The 27,671-nt window shown below is 41.2% G+C and overlaps 1 protein-coding gene and 4 long non-coding RNA genes across 7 annotated transcripts; 1 reads left to right on the top strand and 4 right to left on the bottom strand.

Annotated features, from left to right (window-relative positions):
- Positions 1-146: 146 nt before the first annotated feature.
- Positions 147-23,271, top strand: LOC114790019 (uncharacterized). 2 transcript variants are annotated; one of them, XR_003749752.1, is made up of 4 exons: positions 147-349; positions 1,886-1,994; positions 7,451-7,556; positions 21,908-23,271. It is a non-coding gene; the product is annotated as an uncharacterized LOC114790019 (long non-coding RNA). The 2 variants fall into 2 exon arrangements; XR_003749751.1 differs by lacking the exon at positions 1,886-1,994.
- On the bottom strand, positions 1,132-10,354 carry LOC114790018 (uncharacterized). 2 transcript variants are annotated; one of them, XR_003749750.1, is made up of 5 exons: positions 10,250-10,354; positions 9,529-10,141; positions 9,347-9,424; positions 9,203-9,270; positions 1,132-1,748 (listed from the first exon to the last, which is right to left on the bottom strand). It is a non-coding gene; the product is annotated as an uncharacterized LOC114790018 (long non-coding RNA). The 2 variants fall into 2 exon arrangements; XR_003749749.1 differs by lacking the exon at positions 1,132-1,748 and adding an exon at positions 8,271-8,972.
- LOC114790020 (uncharacterized) lies at positions 2,149-3,097 on the bottom strand. The gene is made up of 3 exons (XR_003749753.1): positions 2,995-3,097; positions 2,272-2,890; positions 2,149-2,167 (listed from the first exon to the last, which is right to left on the bottom strand). It is a non-coding gene; the product is annotated as an uncharacterized LOC114790020 (long non-coding RNA).
- LOC114790016 (uncharacterized) lies at positions 18,376-19,146 on the bottom strand. Its single transcript, XR_003749748.1, has 3 exons — positions 18,961-19,146; positions 18,573-18,613; positions 18,376-18,474 (listed from the first exon to the last, which is right to left on the bottom strand). It is a non-coding gene; the product is annotated as an uncharacterized LOC114790016 (long non-coding RNA).
- On the bottom strand, positions 20,742-26,074 carry LOC114790015 (F-box/LRR-repeat protein 3-like). The gene is made up of 5 exons (XM_028979584.1): positions 25,799-26,074; positions 24,585-24,954; positions 24,377-24,499; positions 23,781-23,952; positions 20,742-22,541 (listed from the first exon to the last, which is right to left on the bottom strand). The coding sequence occupies exons 2-5, from the start codon at positions 24,951-24,953 to the stop codon at positions 21,901-21,903; spliced, it is 1,305 nt and encodes a 434-aa protein (XP_028835417.1). The 5' UTR covers position 24,954; positions 25,799-26,074; the 3' UTR covers positions 20,742-21,900.
- Positions 26,075-27,671: the final 1,597 nt, after the last annotated feature.

Genomic DNA, 27,671 nt, shown 5'->3' with positions numbered 1-27,671 from the left:
ATCACACCTGCGTTCCCCAGGTTGGTAACCACTGGTGTAGATGACAGGTCTTTCCTGCTGCATTTCATGGTGTTTATCCTCAAGATCCAGTCCCACTTTTAACTTAATGTGCTGTCAAGTAAATAATTAGCAGGCAGGAACTGAACTGACTGCGGCAAAGTCCATCCAGCACAGAACAGTACTCTTCTACTGGCCATTAGCTGGAGTATTTCAAGTAATCACTCTGGCCCTTTATGAATGTAGGCGTTGGTAGTTGGTAGAACCAGTTCTACTGCTGACATGTTTGCATAATGAAGCAGCAATGGACAGAAGACAGACGTAAAGCTCGCAAATGGACATCTGATCAAAGGTAAGTGAAACAAGACCATTAATATTTTTAATATGGCCATATTTTAGCCTGGGGAATAGACACACTCTCATTGTCAATGTGTGTAATCATATGAACATGGACTTTAAGAGCAGGCATGTCATGAAAAGAACTGATTTAGAGGCAGACTGAAACCATGCAGGTGAAGGTATAAAATTAATCTGTAATAATATCATATTATGTGGAGCATTTTTTGCTCCACATAATATAATCACAACAGTACTTTCTATCTTCGGACCTGCTTAAAATACTCGTGTATAAACATTTGTTTGAATAGTTTGAAAAATAAAAATAAAATAAATGATGCCACTTGTGACAGGAGGTTGTATCTGTCTCAGCATTTCTCCCTAAAAAGGTAAAATTTGGCCAAAGTCACCTAAAGCCACCAACGTGTATCTGTACCCTGCAGAAAGCAGTAATATTAAAACTAATGTTAAATGTGTAGTATGCTGCTGAATCCTCACTACTTCCTCCTGTTCACAAATGACACTGAGAAAGCAGGTAAGTGCATGAAGCCAGTGGAAGTGACTTGTCAACCACAGTCGATCTTTAAGGTGTGGTGAGACTAAACCTACAAATGCACACTGTTGGATGATGTGACAGCAAATGAACGTTTCCTCCTTTTGACAATATCTTATATATACAAAATACAAAACATAACAACAAAATCTATTACTAAACAAAACCAACTAAAAATACATATATTTAATTTTGATACATTCATTTAGCACAACGTTTCTCATAAATGTATAGAACACAGTCGAAGTTTTATATATATATATATTTCTATTAACAAAATCATTATGGCGTTATATGACCCAAATATCTACACAACATGGAAGACTCTTCTCATAAAATGGCTGCCGTGACTCCTGCACATCTAGACCATTCTCTGCTTCTCCCTTTTTTAATCTCGGACATGATGGCAGCAGATAAAAAACATGAACAATTCCCATGTTTTTAAGACAAGCTCTCTTTATCAAAGCATTTGGTTAAAACTACAGATTTAAAAAGTGAAAAGATGTAAAGCAGTCGCCGGAAATCACAGAGGGCACGATCAGGGCCATTTCCAGGCAGCATGTGCAAATTTTTTGTTCGGCAAGTTTCAAAAAACACCAGCCTAACCCCAAACCACTTCCGTTCTTTATATAAACTGTACTGCAGCTCAGGATACCAGTAGCAGGAGTGACACAAGTAGCTTTGTTAAAGGTGTGAAAACCACGGCTAACACAACAAATGAGGAATATGGACAACATGGACAGCGTGTAGTAGGTTGTGGGTACGAGTGGAAGCTCTACTTCTGATGCTTCTGAATGACTGCATACACAGTGCATGTGTTTCTGGGATCTCGGCGCTGGGCAGACAGGTTGATTTCAGAATACTGCAGAAAAACACAGAGCTGAAACTCTAGCATCTGACCAAAAAAATATTACACACCAGACTATTTACATACTGAATTTTAGGCTAGTTCCGTTTCCAGTTCCATTAATAAATTATTGGTTTATATGTCTGATGCAGCAAAATGAAGCAGAGTTACAGAGGACATGGTGTTGTGTCTGAAATAACAGAAATAATTACCTGAACTTCGTCAGGTCGCTCTGGAGGTCCCGGCACATGATTCTTGAAGGTGAGATGCTTGAGAAACACTGAAGTAAAAATGTTGCCTTCAAGCACACTGCAGACCAGCACATCTTATGTAAACTTAATACAGAAAATACTCACCAAAAAATAAAACAATGAAAATGCAGTTCAAAAGACAGGAAAAGATAAAAAATATCAACATCCCATTCTGGTGTTCATCTGAAAAACAAAATGATAACTAAGCAACTAAACAGAATGAGTAAAGTGGTAAATAGACTTTAACCATAAATACTGTAAAAGGACCATTTAAAGTTGTCTCACACCTTGTCTGGAATTGTCTGGTTTCTCTGTTTGATCTTGGAACACAATGTTACTATCTGTAAAAGCAATAATATCTAAAAAGCATGTAAAAACAGAATTTAAATTAAGGAAACCAGCCAACATGCTGTACACTATCAAGTTAAAGCTATCATTTCCCCAGTGCATTTCAAAATATCATAGATTATGAATATATTTTAAGAGTTTATACTTTTATATGTATATTTTTATTTGTACTTGTATGTCTTTTAAAAGTAAGTGTGCAAACAGCAAAACACCCTTTACCTGTGATGCTGAGCCTCGTACCGCTGCTGAGTTTTAAATGAGAATCTATTTCTAAGCAGTAATAAATTCCCAGTTCATCTCTAGTGATGTTCTGTATGAATAACCTATGAGGTATTTGTAGGGAATATTTCTTCTTAAAAAAATCATTGTAATAATGGACCGTTGTAGAATCACTATAAAAACTGTGCATTATTATCACTGGAGACTGTGACTGGAGCTGCACACACCAGTATTTGTCAGTGTCTGTATTGTTCAGAGTGCAGTCAAGAGTCACATTCTGACCCAAATCAACTGACAGCTCCCTCAAAAGCTCTGATGCAGCAGAGGTGATGAGCAGACCTGTGAACCATATTGGGGGAAAATGTCACAAAATTCTTTAAAATATAAAAAAAAATATTAAAGCAATATTATTATTTCCAATAAATGTAAAAATACATTCTTACATAAGAGAGCAATTTCTCTACTTATTCTCTGGAGTGGCATCGTTGCAGCACGTGTTGTAATGAGTAATCCTCTGCTAATTTGCACTCACTGCTTGCAAGAACATCACTAAATGTGTAAAGGAGGTCAAAAGGAAGTTTGACGAGAAAAAAAAAAAGCACAAGACTGAGGACTTGCCCCAGCAGTACCATCAGAGGAGGAGACAGGGCGGGCAGCGGCAACCACAGGGCTCCTGCCCTGATGTGTCCTATCACTGGTGGACCCTCTGGCTGGCTCCCAGACATGGTCCCGCATGGTGGCCTCGGTCCCTCCAACCTGCACAGACAAATCAGGGCTGACAAATCAGGCCCTGTCTCTGCACCTACACTCCGACGTCCTGCATCATTCCTCCTGCCCCGCGCAAGGAGGCGGTCCGTTCAATGTACCCCAGGCTGGTGCCTTCTGAGCACATGCAGCCCCTCTTGCTGCATGTCCCTGCTGGTGGTGAGATCAGCTTCTGTCCCTGCACCACGCAGGGAGGTGGTCCCAGACCCTCCGGCAACCTTTCACCGCACCCCAGGCTGGTGCCTTCTGGGCACATGCAACCCATCTCGCTGCATGTCCCTGCTGGCACTGAGACCAGCTTCTGTCCCTGCACCATGCAGGAAGGCGGTCCCAGACTCTCTGGCATACTTTGACCGCACCCCAGGCTGGGGCCATCGTGGGGGCTTCGCCAGTCCATTCGACTAGCGTCCATTGGGACAAGCAGGCCCTCTTCCTGACTGTCCCAGCTGAATCCTCATGCCTTCCAGGGGGCTCTGTGGTGCTCCGCCCCTCTGGAGGCGGATGCATGCCTATGCCTGGCCTGCCCTCCTTACCTGCTACTGGAGGACCAAGCTCCATCGCTGGGACCTCCTCAGGGGGCACAGCCAGGATCACGGGAGTTGCGACCCTCTTGTGACCCGCCAGTGCTGGGTCTTCTTGCGCAGGATCCCGACTGGCGCTGGGTGTGGTGGTGGGGCAGAGTTCGATCACTAGCTCAGGCTCTGGCCGATCAAACTCCACCCTCTGTCTCTCCAGGAAGTCCCGATAACCCATCTTGTCTGTCTCTCCCTGCTGCCAAAGGGCTGCGCCTCAGCCCCATGCTCACCCGGTCAGAAGCGTGAGGATGGTGGTGATCTTGTCCGCAACTGAGAGGGAGGGAAGAGCAGCAAAGTACACACCACAGGATGTTAGAAAGGACTGGCATGTACCTGCTACTCCAGAGAAGGGTCCAGGCACCATGGGATCTGCTGGGGAACGTCCGCGACCAGAGATGGAGAGGTGGATTGCTGTTGCTGGAGTTGGTGGCTGTTGCTGGCTGGCGACTTCCCGTCGCCCTCTTCCAACAGCTTACCCCCGGATCGCCGTCTTCCTCCTCATGGTCCTCACACCGTTGGAAGTGACATGGATCCCCACGGACCTTGCAAGCGATGGGCGGAGCCATCCCGGCACCACCCGCCCACCAATTCACATAATCATCGGTCTCGTAGTCGCCTGTGTCCTCCTACCAGCAGTCCTATGGGTCGTCCACCCTGCTGACATCCTGGAGCCAGGACGCGATCAGCTCCCACGGGCAGTGCTCCGGCCATTCCGGCTGGAGCCGGCCCTTCTCCCCACCGGAGGAGCACTTCCGTTGCCACTTCCGGGTTTTGCGGATCCAGGGGTCAACGTCAAACCGTGGCACTGGTTGCCGGGAAGAAATCGCTCTCCCAGTACGTGGGGGTCCTATCCCGGTCCTGGCACATCCCGCTGGCGCCCGCACTCACCACGACTGGCTGCTTTCTTCTTCCTCTGCCTTTTCTCTCTGTGCTTTAGGTAGGGGACATTGTCACATCAGAGAGCTGACGGGGGAAGGAAGCGCACAGGCGGGACAAAATGTAAAAAATGATTTATTAAACAGAAAACAAAAATAGGCATGATGGCCGAAAACAAAAGGTGGAAAAAACACAAACTAGCCCGCATATGTGTGCCGATTGCCAGAACTCAAAACTCCACACTATAGAACAGTTATAGGGGTTCACGAAGAATGTCACAGCCACTGATGGGTGGCTGCATGGGGCCTTTTAAGTGCTGTCCGAATTGGGCACAGGTGAGTCCCCAGGTGCCATCAATCCTGACATTCTTAGATGTCATCTATACTCTGGGTATGCATTTTGCTCTTTTTTTTTGCTCCTCTTGCACTCTTTGTGTAAAAAAATGTACACCACAAAATCCTCATACATCAATATTTGTTTCAGATTTTTTTTATTCATGCTTTTAGTGATTTCAATTATTGGTTATTCATTTTTTGTATAAATAAATACACCACTCACAATAAGTTAGGGACATTGTGAGAGTCATACATGGATGTCACTTCAGACATTTTTGGGATAGGGAGACAATTGTATTGGGGTGATAGACAAACCTCATTTTGTGTAATGGTCTCATTGTGTACATGTGTGCCTTATATTCAAATTTTTGTAATTTTACTTGTCACGTACACAATCATACACTGTATGATATGCAATGAAATGCTTGTGCGGCTGTTATTGACCTCAATATTGCAAATGATGCAAGTTAAACAAATATGCAAATATTGCAAACATAAACAAATATAAAAAAATGATGTTTTTAAACATAAAATATGTGTAACAAGTAGGGTGAAGGTGTGCTGAAGGTGTTCTTTGGGTCGGTGGCAGGCAGACAGATGTTGCTCGTGAACTTGGTGTGTCTCAAAGTGTCATCAGCAGACTTGCATCAAGACACAGAACTACTGGCAGAGATCATGAGAGACCCAGCAGTGGAGCTCCACGAGAGGGAGACCGTAATGATGACCAGAACCTAAAGACCTATGTACTCAGACATCATTATGCAACTGCCACATAGCTGCAGGCCCGTTTACGAGATGCGGGGGTACTAGGGTTTCAAGGCAAACCATTCGCAACCGACTCCATTGCTTTGGCTTGAATGTCAGACGACTGTTGCAGGAGACTCCACTGACACCAAGACGCCGCCGTGAACATTTGCAGTGGGCACAAGACCATGTGACCTGGACAATGCAGCAGTGGTCTACCATCCTGTTCGCTGATAAGTGTCACGTCAGCGTTGCTTGGGAAGGCGAGGTGAGCGATATGCTAAGGTCAAGTGGGTTTGCTTTGGTGGAGGAGGTGCGACAGTCTGAGCAGGCATCACCAGTCAGCGCAAAACGATTAGGTTATTTTACATGGCTCATTCTTACCTCAGAGACATCATAGAACCCAGCACACCTCCAACTTTCTATTTATGGATGATAATGCTCAACCAAATCTTGGCAGAATTGTCACAGATCGACTTAAGGAAGTTGGAGTGCCTCATATAGCATGGCCATCAATGTCCCCCAACCTTTGAAGCAGAAACTGTTGAGCAGAGACTGAATGATCCTACCTCATGAATGATCATACCTCACCCCCCACATGATCTGGCAGAACTGTGTGTAGCACTTGTGGCAGAGTGGAACGCATTGCCTCAGAACAACATCATGAGGCTAGTGAGGAGCATGAGAGGTCGCTGTCAAGCTGCGGCAAATGGTGGAAACACCCGCTACTGACATTGTCAATTATTTGTTATTTGGGGCTATCCCTGATATTTTTGGAGTAATTAATTAAACTAATGCAAATGGTGTTTCTTCTCATACATTATTAGTAATATCAAAGGGAACCTTTACATATTTCATTAAAATTCAGCACAAATAGGAAAAGCACTCATGTAAATAACCATATCCCTAACTAATTGTGAGTAGTATAGAAGAAGGATAAGGCCATGGTAGTCATTTGACAAAGATAAACAAAAAATTAAGTTGATTGCATTTGTATTTTTCTGTGTAGTGTCAAATAATACTTCTCAACATCATTGTGGCCAAAAATGTACATGCATCAAAATCTGCCATAAAATCTTCATACATCTCTAATTTCTATGTAATTTGTTTTTCATAAATTGCTTAAGCGAACTTGAGCCCTTTCCAAAATGATCAATAATTTTCAGAATTTTAACACTTTAATGCCAATTTAATAACTGAATCCCTCTCAACAACTTAAAAAATACCTAATCAGGAAGATAGTGAAGGACCTCAGCCAACCCAACAATGGACTGTTCTCTCTGCTGCGATCAGGGAAGTGCTTCCGGAAGTCCAACACAGAGCGAATGTGGAGGACCCCCCCCCCCTCATACCTTCACCCTACCTGGTACAATAATTTTATGTTTTATGTTAAAAATATTAAAGTGTAATATTTGGTTATGTTTGCAATATTTGCATATTGGTTCATTGTATACTTGCAATATTTGCAAAACAGGGGTCTATAGCAGTCGCTAAAGCATTTCACTACATATCACACCATGCCTGACTGTGTATGTGACAAATACAATTTGAATTTGATTAGTTTGAGTATTTCAAGTAATCACTCTGGCCCTTTATGAATGTAGGCGTTGGTAGTTGGTAGAACCAGTTCTACTGCTGACATGTTTGCATAATGAAGTTGCGATGGATACAAGACAGACGTAAAGCTCGCAAATTGACATCTGAGCAAAGGTAAGTGAAACAAGACCATTACAATTTTTTAATATGGCCATATTTTAGCCTGGGGAAGAGACACACTTTCATTGTCAATGTGTGTAATCATATGAACAAAAACATTGTACGTGGATTTTAAGAGCAGGCATGTCATGAAAAGAACTGATTTAGAGGCAGACTGAAACCATGCAGGTGTAGGTATAAAATTAATCTATAATAATGCCATATCATTGTTTTCACTATAATCACAACAGTACTTTCTATCTTTGGACCTGTTTAAAATACTCGTGTATAAACCTTTATTTCAATAGTTTGAAAAATAAAAATGACATTTGAAATAAAAATAAAATAAATGATGCCACTTGTGACAGGAAGTTGTATCTGTCTCACCAGTTCTCTCAAAAGGTCAAATTTGGCCAAAGTCACCTAAAGCCACCAACGTGTATCTGTACCCTGCAGAAAGCAGTAATATTAAAACTAATGTTAAATGTGTAGTATGCTGATGAATCCTCACCACTTCCTCCTGTTCACAAATGACACTGAGAAAGCAGATAAGTGCATGAAGCCAGTGGAAGTGACTTGTCAACCACAGTCGATCTTTAAGGTGTGGTGAGACTAAACCTACAAATGCATACTGTTGGATGATGTGACATCAAATGAACGTTTCCTCCTTTTGACAATATTTTAGTCAAAGAAATATTCACAAAATACACAATAACAACCAATCCCTGATCCATTACTAAACACAACATATAAAACCAACTAAAAATACATATATTTAACTTTGATACATTAATTTTGCACAACATTTCTCATAAATGAATAGAACACAGTTGAAGTTTTAGATGTATATATTTCTATTAACAAAATCATTATGGCATTATATGACCCAAATATCTACACAACATGGAAGACTCTTCTCATAAAATGGCTGCCGTGACCCCTGCACATCTAGACCATTCTCTGCTTCTCCCTTTTTTAATCTCGGACATGATGGCAGCAGATAAAAAAACATGGATAATTCCCAAGACAACCCCACCACAGTTCTCTTTATCAAAGCACATGGTTAAAACTACGGATTTAAAAAGTAAAGCAGTCGCCAGAAATCACAGTGTGCTATTTCCAGGCAGCATGTGCAAATGTTTTGTACAGAAAGTTTCAGAAAAAAACAGCCTAACCCCAAACCACTTCCGTTCTTTATATAAACTGTACTGCAGCTCAGGATACCAGTAGCAGGAGTGACACAAGTAGCTTTGTTAAAGGTGTGAAAACCACGGCTAACACAACAAATGAGGAATATGGACAACATGGACAGCGTGTAGTAGGTTGTGGGTACAAGTGGAAGCTCTACTTCTGATGCTTCTGAATGACTGCATACATGGTGCATGTGTTTCTGGGATCTCGGCGCTGGGCAGACAGTTTGATATCAGAGTACTGCAGAAAAACACAGAGCTGAAACTCTAGAATCTGGCCAAAAATATTACACACCAGACTATTTACACACTGAATTTTAGGCAAAAAAAATCTAAAATTAAAATTTGCTTTATTCTGAAATTCCATTTCCAGTTCTGTTTATAAATCATTGGTTCATATGTCAGATGCAGCTAAATGAAGCAGAGTTACAGAGGACATGGTGTTTTGTCTGAAATAACAGAAATTATTACCTGAACTTCATCAGGTCGCTCTCGAGGTGCCGGCACATGATTCTTGAAGGTGAGATGCTTGAGAAACACTGAAGTAAAAATGTTGCCTTCAAGCACACTGCAGACCAGCACATCTTATGTAAACTTAATACAGAAAATACTCACCAAAAAATAAAACAATGAAAATGCAGTTCAAAAGACAGGAAAAGATAAAAAATATCAACATCCCATTCTGGTGTTCATCTGAAAAACAAAATGATAACTAAGCAACTAAACAGAATGAGTAAAGTGGTAAATAGACTTTAACCATAAATACTGTAAAAGGACCATTTAAAGTTGTCTCACACCTTGTCTGGAATTGTCTGGTTTCTCTGTTTGATCTTGGAACACAATGTTACTATCTGTAAAATCAATTATATCTAAAAAGCATGTAAAAACAGAATTTAAATGAAGGAAACCAGCCAACATGCTGTACACTATCAAGTTAAAGCTATCATTTCCCCAGTGCATTTCAAAATATCATAGATTATGAATATATTTTAAGAGTTTATACTTGTATATGTATATTTTTATTTGTACTTGTATGTCTTTTAAAAGTAAGTGTGCAAACAGCAAAACACCCTTTACCTGTGATGCTGAGCCTCGTACCGCTGCTGAGTTTTAAACGAGAATCTATTTCTAAGCAGTAATATATTCCCAGTTCATCTGTAGTGATGTTCTGTATAAATAACCTATGAGGTATTTGTAGGGAATATTTCTTCTTAAAAAAATCATTGTAATAATGGACCGTTGTAGAATCACTATAAAAACTGTGCATTATTATCACTGGAGACTGGAGCTGCACACACCAGTATTTGTCAGTGTCTGTATTGTTCAGAGTGCAGTCAAGAGTCACATTCTGACCCAAATAAACTGACAGCTCCCTCAAAAGCTCTGATGCAGCAGAGGTTATGAGCAGACCTGTGAATCATAGTGGGGGAAAATGTCACAAAATTCTTTTTAAAAAAAACAAACAAACAATATTATTATTTCCAATAAATGTAAAAATTAATGTAAATACATTCTTACATAAGAGAGCAATTTCTCTACTTATTCTCTGGAGTGGCATCGTTGCAGCACGTGTTGTAATGAGTAATCCTCTGCTAATTTGCACTCACTGGTTGCAAAAACGTCACTAAATGTGTGAGGGAGGTCAAAAGGAAGTGTGACAAAAAAAAACGCACAAGACTTTTTTTTTGGCTGTGTTAGAGCTTGAGCATTGAACGTCTCTAGGAAATCTTATTTTTTGCATTTTTTTTAAATCCAGTGTTTTTTACTCTTAGATGTCATCTATACTCTAGGTATGCATTTTGCACCCTCTTGCACTCTTTGTACAAGCACAATAATGTACAAGCACAATATCTGCATTAAAATCCTCATACATCAATATTTTCATGCTATTTTAATGATTTCAATTATTGGTTATTATTGCAAACATAAACAAATATTACACATTTATGTTTTTAAACATAAGGTGAAGGTGTGCAAATGTGCAAATGTGTAAAGTGAAGTTGTGCAAATGTCTGGGGGGATAGAGTCCAGAAGTGGTTTGAAAGTGCTGGAGTGTATTAGTGTTCTGTCCTCATTCTCTCTGCGCTTCCCTGATCGCAGCAGAGAAAACAGTCCATTGTTGGGGTGGCTGAGGTCCTTCACTATCTTCCTGGCCCTGATCCAGCATCGCTTGCTGTAGATCGTTTGAAGGTCAGGGAGCTTGGTACAGATAATGCGCCCAGTTGATCAAACCGCCCTCTGTAGGGCTCGCCTGTCGTGCATGGTGCTGTTCCCGATGCTGTTCCGTTCAGGATGCTCTCTATGGTGCAGAAGTAGAAGTTCCTCAGTACCTTGGAGGGCAGTCTAAAGTCTCTCAGGCGTCTGAGGTGGTAGAGATGCTGCCGGGCCTTTTTCACCACAGTTGTGATGTGACAGGACCATGACAGGTATCGGAAGCTGTCCACTCTCTCCACTGGGCTCCTGTTGATGACAGGGGTCTGGTAGGTCCTCTCCTGCTTGGTACTAAAGTTCACTATTAACTCCTTTGTCTTGCTGACGTTCAGGTGGAGATTGTTCCTCTGGCACCAATTCTCCAGATTTCCAACCTCCTGCAGGTAGACCATCTCGTCGTTGTCAGAGATCAGGCCCACCACGACAGTGTCCTCAGCAAACCTGATGATGGTTGTAGAGTTTATAGTGGCTGCACTGTCATGGGTGTACAGAGTATAGCAGGGGCTCAAAACACAGCCCTGGGGGGCTCCAGTGCTGAGACTGATGGTGGCTGAGACATGTCCACCCATCCTTACTGCCTGTGGTCTGCCAGTTAGGAAGTTGGAGATCCACTGACAGAGAGATGAGCTGAGTCCCAGGTGCTCCAGCTTGGTGGTGAGTGTGGAAATGTGAACTGAGTGTGAACTGTAGTCAATGAAAAGCATTTTAACATAATTTCCCTTACGGGTGTCCAGGTGGGTGAGAGCTGTGTGGAGGAGATGGCAGATGACATGGCTCAGTCACTGCACATTCTTACCTCAGAGGCATCATAGAACCCATCATTCCCCAATTCCACCAGCACACCCCCAACTTTCTGTCCATGGATGATAATCCTCCACCACATCATGGCATGACTGTCACAGTGTCTCATGATTGTCACAGTGCCTCATATGGTATGGCCATCAACGTCCCCTGACCTGAACCCCATAGAGCACGTCTGGGACAAGTTGAAGCAGAGACCGAATGATCGTACCCCACCCCCACGTGACCGGGAGGACCGCATGTAGCACTTGTGGAAGAGTGAAATGCATTGCCTCAGAAAAACATCATGAGGCTAGTGAGGAGCATGAGACATCGCTGTCAAGCTGTCATTGCAACAACTGGTGGAAACATTAATGTTATTTGGGGTTATCTCTGTTATTGCTAAAATTTGGGGGGTATTAAATATTAACTAATGAAAATAATGTTTCTTCTCATACATTATTAGTAATATCAACTTTTACTTATTTCATTAAAATAGGAAAATAACTCATGTAAATAACCATATCCCTAACTTAGTAGTGTAGAAGGAGGATAAGGCCATGGTATTCATTTGACATGTCAAAGATAAACAAAAAATTTTGTTGATTGCATTTGTATTTCTCTGTGTAGTGTCAAATACAGTCAGGTCCATAAATATTGGGACATCGACACAATGTTAACATTTTTGGCTCTATACACCACCACAATGGATATCAAATGAAATGAACAAGATGTGCTTTAACTGCAGACTATCAGCTTTTATTTGAGGGTACAGTGAACAGGTGAATGGTGTAGGAATTACAACAGTTTGCATATGTGCCTCCCACTTATTAAGGGACCAAATGTAATGGGACAATTGGCTTCTCAGCTGTTCCATGGCCAGGTGTGTGTTATTCCCTCATTATCCCAATTACAATGAAAAGATCAAAGGTACAGAGTTCATTTCAAGTGTGCTATTTGCATTTGGAATCTGTTGCTGTCAACTGTCAAGATGAGATCCAAAGAGCTGTCACTATCAGTGAAGCAAGCCATCATTAGGCTGAAAAATCTAAGAAACATATCAGAGAGATAGTAAAAACATTAGGCGTGGCCAAAACAACAGTTTGGAACATTCTCAAAAAGAAGGAACGCACCGGTGAGCTCAGCAACACTAAAAGACCCGGAAGACCACGGAAAACAACTATTGTGGATGACCGAAGAATCCTTTTCCTGGTGAAGAAAACACCCTTCACAACAGTTGGCCGGATCAAGAACACTCTCCAGGAGGTAGGTGTATCTGTGTCAAAGTCAGCAATCAAGAGAAGACTCCACCAGTGTGAATACAGAGGGTTCACCACAAGAAATTTAAACCATTGGTGAGCCCCCAAAACAGGAAGGCCAGATTAGAGACAAAAAACATCATCTAAAAAAGCCTTCACAGTTCTGGAACAACATCCTATGGACAGATGAGACCAAGATCAACTTGTACCAGAGTGATGGGAAGAGAAGAGTATGGAGACGGAAAGGAACTGCTCATGATCCTAAGCATACCACCTCATCAGTCAAGCACGGTGCTGGAAATGTCATGGCGTGGGCATGTATGGCTGCCAGTGGAACTGGTTCTCTTGTATGTATTGATGATGTGACTGCTGACAAAAGCAGCACGATGAATTCTGAAGTGTTTTCGGGCAATATTATCTGCTCACATTCAGCCAAATGCCTCAGAACTCATTGGACGGCGCTTCACAGTGCAGATGGACAATGACCCAAAGCATACTGCAAAAGCAACCAAAGAGATTTTGAAGGGAAAGAAGTGGACTGTTTTGCAATGGTCAAGTCAATCACCTGACCTGAATCCGATTGAGCATGCATTTCACTTGCTGAAGACAAAACCAAGTATTGAAATGAATAGGTTTGATTTATGGTTCTTATTCTGTCCCATTACTTTTGGTCCCTTAACAAGTGGGAGGCACATATGCAAACTGTTGTAATTCCTACACCGTTCACCTGATTTGGATGTAAATACCCTAAAAAAAAAGAAGCTGATAGTCTGCAGTTAAAGCACATCTTGTTCATTTCATTTGATGTCCATTGTGGTGTTGTATAGAGCCAAAAATGTTAACATTGTGTCAATGTCCCAATATTTATGGACATGACTGTAATACCAAAAAAATTTACATTGAGACCACATTTTTTAATCTCTCGGATACATACAGTGCATCTGGAAAGTATTCACAGCGCATCACTTTTCCCTCTTTTTATGATGTTATAGCCTTATTTAAAAATGGATTAAATTCTTTTTTTTTTTCTCAGAATTCTACACACAATGACAACATGAAAAGGGTTCCTTGAAATATTGGCAAATGTATTACATTGCTGCAGTCATCTTTTCTTTCTATCCTGACTAGTGTCCCCGTTCCTGCAGCTGATAAACTATGATGCTACCACCACCATGCTTCACTGTAGAGATGGTATTGGCCTGGTGATGAGCAGTGGCTGGTTTGTACCAAAAGTGATGCCTGGCATTCACACCAAAGACCAGAGAATTTTGTTTCTCTGGTCAGAGTACTTCAGGTGCCTTTTACGAAGGCTTCCGTCTGGCTTCTCTACAATACAAGCCTAATTGGTGGATTGCTGCAGAGATGGTTGTCTTTCTCCTCTGTCCACAGAGGACCTCTGAAGCTCTAACAGAGTGACCATCATGTTCTTGGTCACCTGCCTGAGTAAATCCCTTCTCCCCTGATCGTTCAGTTTAGGTGGCCGACCAGCTCTAGGAAGATGAAGGGATCTGGACTCTTTGGGATCAATCTGGGCCTCCATTGTATTTTTTTTTGTATTTTCTAGTATCCTGCATGTTTGGGCACAGTTTGGGCACAAAACTGTATGTATATTTCCTGTATTCTGCAAATGTCATACCGAACACCCGCCACTAGGGCGGCACCCAAGGAACAGTAGAGCGAGTGCGCTACACAGCCGCTGAATTAGAGCAGAGGCAGCCGGAGTAGCGTACATGCCGAGTTCGCGCTGTTCATTTTGAGTTTCGTGTGGGATTGCAGTTGTGCAATAAAGGAGTAAACGAACCCAACCCTCTCCCGCACTGGTTATTGATTTAGCCAAGTGTGCTACAAAGAGCCTGGTGGTTTTGAACTTCTTCCACATATGCAAGATGGAGGCCACTGTGCTCATTGGGACTTTCAAAGCAGCAGAATTTTTTCTGCAACCTTCCCCAGATCTTTACTTCGAGACAATTCCTTTGACTTCATGCTTGGTTTGTGCTCTGACATGAACTGTCAACTGGGGGACCTTATATAGAAAATGTGTGTCTTTCCAAACCATGTCCAATCAGCTGTTTTTTCCACATATTACACCAATTAAGCTGCAGAAACATCTCAAGGATGATCTATGGAGATAGTTTAGTTTCAAAATTCACAAATAAATATCACTCCACTCTCTTTCATGACTTACAAATAAATGTAACACCGTTCACAAATTGTGGCAGTAGCCTAGTGGGTAACACACTCGCCTATGAACCAGAAGACCCGGGTTCTTAAAACTAAACTATCTCTGTAATGATCAGGGGAAACGGGGCACATAAGCTCAATTTTGAGCCCTGTCTTTATTTTGAATAAATTTGCCAAAACCTCAAGTCGTCATTCTGCAGATGAGCCTGTAACATAACAAAATGTGAAAGTAATGCGCTGTGAATACTTTCCGGATGCACGTTTACATTTTTGTACTTTAACATTGGCGTGAAAGAAGCTAAAAGAAAAAACAAACTACACAAAGTAACAGTCCTTGAACAAAAACGATTGTACACGATAAACAGCAAGGAAAATCAGTTCAGATACATGGAATGGAATTTGAATTGATACATTGTCTATACAATTAACAGGTCCCAAAGCAAAACATACAAATTTAAATATCATTTAGAATCATTTAGAGATATGAACCCACAAATGTACAATTTCCTGCCATTTTTTTAAAGAATGGGAGAAATGCAATATAATTGTGCTGAAATCAACTGAAATGTAAAAACACTTTTCCTTGTTTGTTTCAATACACTTTGGTTGCAGCTTTGTTAATGATGGTTATTGAAATTAAAAATTCAGCTTTCAAATGAAGAGGACTAGTGGCCCAAGCATTAATATCAGTAAGTGCGCAGCAGTAGCGGGATTCGGTTTGGTGTTCCCATTTCCTGCCTTGTCTCCTCTGTTTGCAAGTGACACTGAAAGAACCATTGACAAGAAATCAAATAAATAATTATATGATTAAAATCAATCACCACAACAGCCTTCAAAGTCCCATCTCAGACCACATCTTCCAAATAAGATGTTCCATGGACACAGTTATGAACTCTCGTTGTCATCGAAGACCCTCAAAGCATATGTATACATTCACAGAAATTAACCAAATTCCAGTTCAATAGATGCTGGTGCCTGACAAAACCCATTCATTTATAATAATAATAATTTTGCATGATCTAATGATTTTATCTGTAACTAAAGAAAAACATTCCCACAATAACACTTCTGAGCTGCCACAGAATGGTAACTGGCAATCAATAATAAAAACAGTAATGCATAATTGATTTATTAAACTGAAATCTGTGTGAAGACATTTTATCTTGTCATGTTTCTACAGTGACATTAAAAAGTGTACATATCCCTGTTAAAATGCAAGGTTGTTGTGTAAAAACGAGAATCACTTTTCCCACCTATATGGTAATGCATTGCCTGTACTAAACAGAGAATAGTGTGCCCACCAAAGTATCAAAGAGATCACATTATTGAAAGGTCTCAGTCAGAAGAATGGTAAAAAAAAATGTTTTAAAAATTCACAGCCCTGGATATACAAGATCTCACAGAAGTGAGTACAGCGCTCACATTTTTTGTAACTATTTAATTATATCTTTCCTTGGGACAACAATGAAGTTTTGGTACTTTGACATGGTTCCAGTAATCTGTCCTTAGTCGGTCTGTAGCCACCTGTTTGTGGGCTTTCTTGCGCATCATCTTTAGAAGATGCTTCCTTCTGGGACTACAGCCATACAGATTAATCTGATGCAGTGTTGCAGCATATGGTCTGAGCTCTGACAGGCTGACCCCCGCAAGTGATTGACCACACCGAGGCCTGTATGGAGAAGAACCTGTCCAGTTAAACCCTTGTATTGTCTTGGCCACCATCCTGCATCTTTATTTTTTACAGATTATCAGAGAGTTCTTTGCCACTGGGTACCATGGTGAAGGTCCAGTGACCAGCAAGAAAGTTTAAGAACGATTATACCAAGTTTAACACAACTGCTCCACATTCACTCCTAAACTCTTGTAGCACTAAGGAGTCACATGCAAAATGACTAGTTTGACAAAATTTGGACATTTTCAATTTAAACTGACTACTTTACATCGTATCAAAGTGTCATATCTTCAGTGTTGTCCCAAGGTAAGAAAGTGTATTCACTTTTGGGAGATACTGTATCAAACTCAACAAAGACATTAATTAATCCCCTCAAAAAAACAACAACTCAAAAAGTGGAGATAATATGGCACATATTATGGCACATTAACGTTGCTATGAATTGGATGTCCTACAAAATTGATGAAGACAATAAAGAATATATAAAATCCACAATGTGCTCTACACATCTGCTGTTGTGTCCTAATTTTCAATAACAATAACTTTGCAGTTAATTATGAATAGTAATACCAGCTTGCACACCTCTCTCACATATATATTAAAATGTTTCTATTATATTACTTATTAGGATTTCTCTTTCATTTAAACTAATAGGTTTTTGTAAACTGTAAAACTGAGCTTCACATGAAGTGAAGTGATTGTCATTGTAATATACAGCAGCACAGCACATACAGTGAAATGTGTCCTCTGCATTTAACCAATCACCCTTGGTGAGCAGTGGGTAGCCATGACAGGCGCCCGGGGAGAGTGTGTGGGGACGGTGCTTTTCTCAGTGGCACCTTGGATCTGGATTCGAACCAGCAACCTTCTGATTATGGGGCCGCTTCCTTAACCGCAAGGCCACCACTGCCCCACCAGCCTCCCTTGAGCTAAAAACTTGCCAGGCATGCTGCTGAGCGCAACACTGAATGAGCTGCAGAAATTGTACTGGAATTGTACAGAATTGTGTTTTTTTACGTGAAATTACTTGAAATTACTTACTGTGGTCTAATTTTTAACAGGAGTGTATGGATTTTCAAATGGACAGTACGAGTTAATAGAATTTTAATAATATTTTAATACTATTTAATAGTGGGATAGAAGGCTTCCCCTCAAGCAATTAAATATCACTTACAAACCATGTTTCTACTGTATTGGGTTTTAGTTTGTACCAAGTCTAAAAGATTATTTATAATAAATACTGTCAATATTACTATACCAGTCAACATTAATAAAGAATTGTGTAAATTCTAGTTCAAATTCATGCATGAATTTCTACAAACCTGTAACATTGAGGTCTACATCCTTGACAACATTATTATGACCAACGAAGCATGTGTACTTCCCACTGTCGTTTCTTGTCAGATTGCTCAACAGGATTGAGAAATTTCCTTTAGAATATTCCTCTGGGAAATAAGTTATCCTGCTTGCGAACTGCATGTCTTGTGAGTCACCACTGGCAACACCACCTCCTGCTGTAATTCTAAAGACACGTGTTTTTCCTTTGTAGCGCCAAAACACTTCAGTTTGGTCACTAACCGTGTCATTACATGGTAAGATGGCTGTCTCTCCTACAAAACCATCCACCAAGACTGTATTCACTGTGGTAAATAAACAGACAATAATCAGAAATATAATGGATATAGATCATTGGTTACATAGGTCCACAGACCACAGTTAATTTTGCAAATTAACTTACCTGGTTCTATCACTATTATAATGAAACAAAGCAGGTGGAACCTAGAGGGAGGGGGGGGGATTTCGAATTAATATACAACATAAAACACATCGATACGTAATAAAACAGACCCACCATTCATTTCATTTTAACTAAAAAACTCTCATTAGCACAGTTTGAATTACTGGGGGTCGCTGCATGGAGTTATTTTTAGTTATTACTGAAGTTACAATAAGTGAAACTAAAAGGGCCGATTTCAAGCCTCCCGTGGGTGACATTATTTATAAAACGAGAGATGGAAGCTTCCTTGTCGCACACTTAGTTGCATCGATGTTTTACGGAGACAATTAATTTACCCATTTATACTTTTGTGAGATCCTATGCATATTTTTTAAAATTAAAAACGAACCTGTTTTTCATTTTCATTTTCTTCCGTCGCGTGATATATACGTATGCCGTAGCTTTTAGCGCTAACATTTTTTAGCTTACAGAACTTACAATTGTATCTCCTAATTGTCTGTTGGGGGTGTACACCTTATGTTAACTACTGTTACTTCTTGCATTTAATTTTATTGTTGCATTAGCGTATATATTTTTGGACCGGACCCGGAAGTCGCAGAAAAAAGACGTCATGATGACGGGGCAGGAGTGTGAGAAATGACAAGTGTGTAGTCGCTAACGTTGCTACATATATACACGCGATTAAATGGATGGATGCATGGATATCAAATATCTATATATTGTACAAATTTAGTCCACCGCGTAGTCCTGTCAAGTGTTTTTTTTGTTTTGTGAAGTCAGCAGATATGAGATTCGGCGTGTAACTACAACCTCCAGTCCTGTAGATGGCGCTGTACAACTTGGTACATTCAATTACTGAAAATGCAAAACATCACAGAAACAATCACGGCATGTTGTATTTCAGATCTGTTTTTACATTTTCGTTGAACTTTCGCAGTATGTACAGTATATGTCATGATATAATCGTATCATGACCTGTGTATGATGATACGTATCATCATACACAGCCAGGTTCAGAATGACTTTATGACAGAGTAGCACTGCATGTAATAAATTAAATCTTAAAACATCAGCAGCCTTTAAAATCTGGGTGGTAGTGGCCTAGTGGGTAATACACTCACCTATGAACCAGAAGACCCAGGTTCAAAACCCACACAACCACAACAAGGGATCAGGTTCATGTTTAACACTGAAGTCCTAAGATGGTCAGACTTTGGTTAAACTTTGTTTATCAGTTCTTTCTGTTTTAATATATGTTAAAATGTGTATTATGTAAATCCTGAGAACACATTTGACCTGTTATGCTTACTGTATAGCACTGTGTTTAGGCCCATCTTGAAAATAGTGTCCTTACAGACAAGGCATCGATATTTAAATGACAAAACTTGTATCCTGGGATGGGCTCTAGCAAACATGACCACTGTTTTGCTTGTTTGTCTCTGTTTTGCATGAATTTGCTTGGTTTTAGCTCAGACTCAATGACATAATACATTTCACTTGAGAAAATCACCCGTCTCATATCTGAGCACATTTGCTTTAAATTTGCGTCAGATTGAGATCTGCTGTGGCCAGCTTCACAAGAGCTACTTTTACAGCAGCAGATGGAGATTTTATTTTGTTTCCTGTGGGTGAACAGAAGATCACTACTGTATTTTAAAAACCGGTGCAGCATGCAGCACCACATCATCACATTTTAATACTGTAACACAAAGGCGTGAAGCAAGAGCAACATGGCACTTCTGAAGTGGAAAAACTGAACAAACTGGCTCAATCATGAAGAAAACGACAGCTTAGCTGGAAAAACATTTAATGGTTACTTTTTATTAATTTAACAACTGTACAAGTAACATTTGCACTTGAAAATTGTGGAAATAAATGTGAAATGGAAAAAAAAAACTGTAGCGTTGAAAGCTATTATAAATCCTGCGTTTCTAAAATTTAATTGGCTGAGCAAAATACTTGATATTCTCACAGCCACAACTAACACTTAATATACAAATTAGCGATCTAACTGATATGTTGCATAGCAACAATAATTTATTACTGGTTGATTTTTGTATTAATTATTTGCTATTATGCTGCTGTATTGCTATGAACAGCATATAAATTCAGCAGTGAGAATTTATAGATGTTCTTCTAACAGTAAATCAGAGAACGCTTTTAAGCAACTCAAAACGAAAACCTCAAATTTAATATAAACTTTTCCAGCAAAACAAATGTCACAAAATTACTGTTGACAGTACAAGCCATATAGCAGATGGGTGGAATCAAGTGATTTGGCTACAGAATGATTCACTGACTTTATATACATGAAATCCACCAAATTTATACAAAAGCTGTTTTACATCAAATAAATTATATGTGGGACTAAAACAAATATGATAAAAGGACACAGCAAAAAAATGCCACCCGGATTAACTTTCCACCTATATCTTTGTATAAAAAATACACAAGCCATGGGGAGATTCTCCAAACCAAGACACAGATCTGCATCTTTTCTTATCTGCAAAGCAAATAATATACATTTATATACAGTATAAAAATATCAGGGTGCTTCCTTCTGAAGAGTGCACGCTCTGGGCTCTGGTGGACCCAGTGGTTTTCATTACAACTAGTCCTATAACAGGTCACCAAGCTTAATTATACATTTCAAAGAACATAGTGTTCCGTTGCTGTTTTTTTAAAAATATACTACATTATAATGTGGCCATTAAAATGCCTCATGTCAGAGGTCAACCAGATTAGGGAGAGGAGAAAAAAAAAGTCTATAGGTTGGTAGGCCACATAAAATCTCTTGATTATACAGATAACTTAAAGCCAAGCATCCTTTTTAACATCATCATCTCTTGTTAATGTCTGGCTTTTTATTGCCTGAACTAAAATCCTGCTTAGTGGAATACACTGCCCAATCATTATATTTCAAAATTTTACATCTCAGTATTACACAAAACACTTTTATCAAAGTTCATTAAAAAGCCACAGTTCATTTTGCAAAAGAAAACCTGATCTGCCATACATTGCAATTCTAAGGCAATAATCAAAATCAACAAGCTGCTGTTGTGGGTTTAGTGGGGCTGTGGTTCTCAGTCCGAGTTCTTGTGTAGATACAGTTAGAGCCGGCTCTGGTAAATCCACACTTAACAGCACAAAATGTGCCAAGATACACACAGACAGAAGTTGCAAACTAATAATTATCATTAACATGTATTGTATACAACAACATACACAGTAGTGTCATTCTTCTTGAACACGCTGGGCAGAACCATAAAACCTGTATCTGGTGGGTAGGCATGGTGGAAGGTGGTGGCTCTGAACTGAGATCTCTTGTCTACCAGGTGGGCATCATGTCGGGGAACCAGACGCGGCCCAGATGTTTGGACACCTCCCAGTGGAGCTCATCCAGTCCATACTTGTTGTCAGGAACCAGGACCTCTTCCATGATGGAGAGCTGGGACAGACGGCGGCCGCACATCTTGACGAACTCCACGAAGGCGCTGCAGGAAACCTCACACTCCCCCAGGCCGATGGCCGTCAGGTGCTGGCAGCGCTCTGCAATGCGGATCAGCTCTTCATCCAGAGGGCGCAGGCCGTTGGCGCAAACCACCAGCTCGACCAGTCGGGGGCAATTCATGCCAACCCGGCCCAAGACCTCCTTGCTGACGGAGCGTCCAAAGTACAGGTGTGTGACAGGAATCTCCTCGCGGAAGAAGGGGCCGAACTCGTCCTCGTACAGGAAGAAGTACATGACCAAGTTGAACTTGGGCGAGTGCCGCATCATGGCGTCCCAGCTGCTCTTCTTGATGGTGTGGAAGTGCTGGCCGGGGTTCTCGCTCACCACATCAATGCGCAGGTGCTCCAGGTGCACGTGCTTCTCAGAGGACAGGGCCAATAGGAGCTCATCACTCAGCAGGTGGTAGTTCAGGGCGAGTTCACGCAGCCCGTGGCACTGGTCCGCTACACACAGGATGCCTGGAGACAGTGAGCAAGCTTTTTTAAATCAGGCAAAACCTCCCCTGAAATCAACTCCACTGTCAAATTTATAAACGGGAATCGTTCAACAACTTGCACAGAAATGGAATAAACTAGTTTGGCTCGGGGCAGTTTTTAAGCCTAAAGCAAGTGTGAGAAAAGAGTTCAGAATTTTTCTACATAGTTACTATTATATATTGGGCAACTAAATGAGCTATGTAATGCTTGTAGCCTAGTGGGTAAGACAGTCCCAGGTTTAAACCCCACTTACTACCATTATGTCCCTGAGTGAGACACTTAACCCTGAGTGTCTCCAGGGGGACTGTCCATGTAACTACTGGTTGTAAGACGCTCTGGATAAGAGCGATAAATGTAAAGCATCCATATTGCAGGATACTGTAGTATCAATAAATGTGATACATGTGGTACAAAATGAACTAAAACCCTACTTTACTTATTATAGCCTTATCCATATTTTATTGATCTTACTCATCCTGTTTTTATTATTAATAAATCACTGTCACTTTTGTACAGTCATTTTTTTGGATAAAGGGCACAAATTTACATACCTTCATAGAGTGTTTATAAGTTAAACTATATGCTTTCTGCAATTGGTTCCTCAATTTTTGTAATTATTAAAAAATTCTTAACCACTGCTCTTTGTTGCACTGATCATGTAAGAGGCAAAGGAACTTCCCTTGAGATTAATAAAGTTTTTTTATTATCTTAATCTTCTAGCATGTTTCTAATTAACATCATTAAATAATTTTCTGAATCAGTACAGAGAAAATGGGATTAAGGTACATGTCAGTATATGAACTTCCAAACCCTGAGGCAAAAACCACTGAAACACTTGATATGGAGGCCACTCTGTATTCCCTCACCGCAACATCCATGTTTCATGCATTGTAGATTATGACTTTTTATGAATTTGGCGTGGTCGGTCAGGGCGAGCTCAGCCACGTCCCACTCCACACAATGGCACATCCTAAGTTTGAACTGCACTTCATTTTTATCTCAACTGGTTTTAACCCTTGCACATTTGGAACAGCTAATATGGTTTACTCATACTGGTAAGTGCAGTTTAAACAGTAACACATAAGAGGAAGTGCTAGACTCTACCATGCTGCCATTGGTTTGCTGCTTATTCTTCAATGTTGTGTGTGCTGAATCCTATCAATCAAAATGACGTTACAGCATTGCCAGTCTATGGTCTATTACAGATTCCTGAGTCTTTACCTGCAGGAGAGACATGAGGACAACTGCTCATCTTCAGCAGCTTTAACGTGTCACTGTTGTTGGCCACCAGCACCTTGAGTGACGGGTCATCCACGGGCGTGTCGTCGATCTTCAGGGACGACAGGGACTTGGAGTTCACGAAGACAACAGTGAGCGCGGAGATGAAGTGAGACTGAGAGGGGAGAGTAATACAGAGGGCACTGAGTGTCTGGACCACATGAACTGGGCATTAAACATTAAAGTGTCATTCTGAGCACTAGTAGCAACTGGTTCTTGTTCCTCAGGCATGCATACTAGCATCTGAAATGAAATGCAAGATCAAATTTAAATGTTCCCAATATATCAGTACCAGTGGCGGTGTGACACTTTTTTAGTGAAACATTATTGTTTTGGGTGGGATATTTCTACCAAGGTTGTGGCTACAGACCCAAAGTTCTCAGGCAGCTACAAGGACAGTGGCTACTTGAGAACAAAACGGCTGAGCAAGCTACAGTTATGAGCTCAGTCTTCTCTCGGCACGTCAGGTCTGTGTATTGTAGCACATCTTGCACAATTTGACAGTTTGGTGTGTATGTTTCTTTGTGTATGTTTCTTACCTTGGGCAGCTCCATGAAGCTAGGCCTGGCTGTTGAGATGAGCCCCAGGGTTTTCAGGGAGCAGTTGACAAGCTGTGAGAGGATATCGCAGGCTGCTTCAGCAGACTCTGTGCTGCTGTCCACCTGCACCATGTAAACACGGGATCATGTGTTATAGACATTAGATTCTTCATGAATCATGCACACCCGTACACCCCACCCGACTCACCTTGAAACTGACATACTGAAGGTGGTTGGAGTGTCTCTTTATAATCTGCTTGATGAGGTCGGGGTGGGTGGCTTTCAGGTAGGAACTGGCCGGTTGGTTGAGCTCAAACTCAAAGCACCTCCACAGCTCGGGCATGTGGAAGGCGTGGTTCCAGCCTCGGCACACCTGCGAGGCGTACGCCCGGTCCAGCAGCGGGAGGTACTGGAAGACCTGGAGGAGCATCTCCTGCGGCAGACGGCCCCACTGGCTGGAAGACTCGTCCTGGTCCTCCAAGTCCTGCTGGCGTAGCTGCTTCTTCTTCCGGGGCTCGCGTGACCCGGGGCTACTTCCTCCACCCTCCTCTTCCTCACCTCTCTGATTTCGCTTCATTCTAAACAGTTGAGAGGAAATAACACATTTACAACTCACTCCACATCCAATAGTCTTAGTCGTACTGTGTGAGAGATGCAAGCAGGGTAGAAATTAAGGAGTTTACTTGACAATGATCAGTCCTGGAGAGACCAGGCTTGCACTGGTTATAGACATACAAAATATTTTACATTTAAAAATCCATCTTGCCTATACATACAAAAACTAACCTAATTTTGCACTCAGTGTTCATGTTCATATTTTGCCCCACCCAGCCTTGCCAAAAACAAACATTTTATACTAACGCCAATATGCAAAAATTCACTGATAAACTCACAATCTGGAAGGCACAAACGACATCAAAGCTGCTTTAAATATTCTTAAAAGTGTACTTGAAAAGAATTTTGAACACATGACATTATACGTTCATGTCTGGCACAGCATTCAGCCATCGGCCTACAGATTAGGGGAAAGGGGCGTGGCCGGGGACTACGTTCAGGGGTCAGAATATCTGACGAAAAAGATCTAGAAATATCAATACATGTAAATATCTAGATATGAAAACACACTAAATAAATAAATAGATGCACTGTCTAAAATGAGTTGCGCTCGGCAGTAAGAGGGCATTACGCACGTGACGCAGAGGGGAAAATAAAACTCTGAGCCGGGATTTTTAACAGCATTTTCCCCCCGAAAGGCCCGGCCTGCCGCTCCCGGCCTGGATCCGTGCGGGACTCACGCCGAGAATTTCCACGCCGGTCGGGCCCGTGGTCCGTGTAAACACGAGCCGCCGGAAGCGCGCGTTACTCCGCCCGCCTCGCCGTGCAGGGCGCAGCCTGCGTGCGGCGTCTCTCTGCCCCGCATACCTGTGCGGTGCTGTGTTGCTGGCGCAGTGGAAAAGGCGGTCAGCCCGGGCCCGCGCCACAGAAGTTCTTCCGATCTGGACGGCCGATCTCACTCATTGGCTCCCAACCGTTCCGAGGCTGGCCGGGGGGTCGAACAGATCCGAGGAGCGCGATAAGACACGGGTGGCGCGGCGTGTTTTCAAGCAGGACCCGTGACCCAGTTGTTGCGCAGGCCAGCCCAACTCGGTGCGCACAAGCAGCTGAAAATGGCGATGTGTTGTGTTTCCCCGGCGAGGCATTGTGGGTAACTGGAGTCGTAAAATGACGCGCGCTTCCCAGCCGGGCCGCCAGGGGGCGGAGTCGCTGTGATCATCATAACAATGACGACAATGACAAAAATCATAGGGGAAAAATTCACATCACTGTCTATTAACAGGTATAACATTTTACACAGGGGTTAAATATATCGCTGCCGGTGATCCCAAAATTAATTATTTATAAAACTTCATATTGGAGGGAGTCCAATTTCATACCACAAAATAACAAACAGAATTTGTGATGATAATTCATAGAAGAGAGGACTGTAAAGAAGCACAGAGAATGAATCACAGTTATGCTGTATTCAGATGAAGTGTGAAGTGTGTACTCTCAACCTGCCGTTAAAGGCTGGAGGAACTGGACTGGGAAGACCCACTGTTTGACATGATGAATGCTCTCATAAAAATAGGTTTATCCCTTTTTGTCAAACACTTGCACTTTATGCACAGTATGTAACTTGTTCAAATGTTAGGACCAGGTTCCAGAGAAGTGTTGTTGTTTCATTTCACTCTGTACTGATTAACATTAACAGCTGAAATGACAAAAAAGCTCTCTTGCACTTGAACTTGAACTTTCACCTTTGGTTTGTAAGCCATGAGGAACACATTTCTGAAGTCTTGCTCATAATGGCTATGTGAATAAGATTGCAGACTGATTCTTGTGTTAAAAAATAACAATTCATGTTTCACTGAATTCATAACCAAGTGTTTAGGTGTTATGCTTTAAGCTTGCTGGCAGCACTACAGAACACAGGTCTCCTTTCATGGCCCAGTAACACATACTGGCATTCCATCAATGTGATGGCATGGAACTTCATGCACCATCGTGTGTTTTCGCCATTGTTTAAACCCCATAATAATTAGGACCCTAAGAAACTCACCTTTCTGGTTTAAGGCGTGAGCAGGTATGCCGTTTTTTGGGACACACCTCTGGGGTGTGGTGGGAGTGAGAGAAGAGGAGAAGAAACTGTGCACACTTGTCAGAGCGACACACTTTACATCACACGGTAGGTTCACGTCTAGGTCTTTTCACATGCTGATTTGAGTTTTATCTCACTGAACATTAATGCAACAGCTTAAATAAATTTTTTTACTATTTATAATGTTTTATGTAATGTTTTTCTTCTGAGTCATAATCATCTTTGTTTTAAATATGAAAAGTTAACACTGAATTAAAGTGACTGAGGATCGGATATTGCATCTAAACAAGTCTATACAGGTTGGAGACTAGGAATATTTGGGCAGCTTCTTGTCTTTCAGTTGTGGTCCATTACACAGACTGTAGTAGTCACAGATTTTACTGTGTCCAAATTTTTTGCTCTAAAAAAACTAAAATAATAGAATAGAATACAATAGAATTTTTTAGTTTTTTTCTTCATCAGGAGATTTTAGGATTTTTCTTCATTTATATAATGTAGATATTTAAGAATAAATGTACACTAAATCTAGTCAGACATAAAAATGTAGGTAAGAATAAATAAATAAATAAATTCCAATGAATTGTATCAGTGAGGCAATACAGATTTACCGGTATAAGAGGCGTTTCCTGTGATTAGTCAGGATAGGTGGCATAAGGT

Source organism: Denticeps clupeoides, chromosome 5 (genome assembly GCF_900700375.1).
Source record: "Denticeps clupeoides chromosome 5, fDenClu1.1, whole genome shotgun sequence".
Classification (NCBI taxonomy): Eukaryota; Metazoa; Chordata; class Actinopteri; order Clupeiformes; family Denticipitidae; genus Denticeps; species Denticeps clupeoides.
This window is presented reverse-complemented; position numbering and strand designations above follow the sequence as displayed.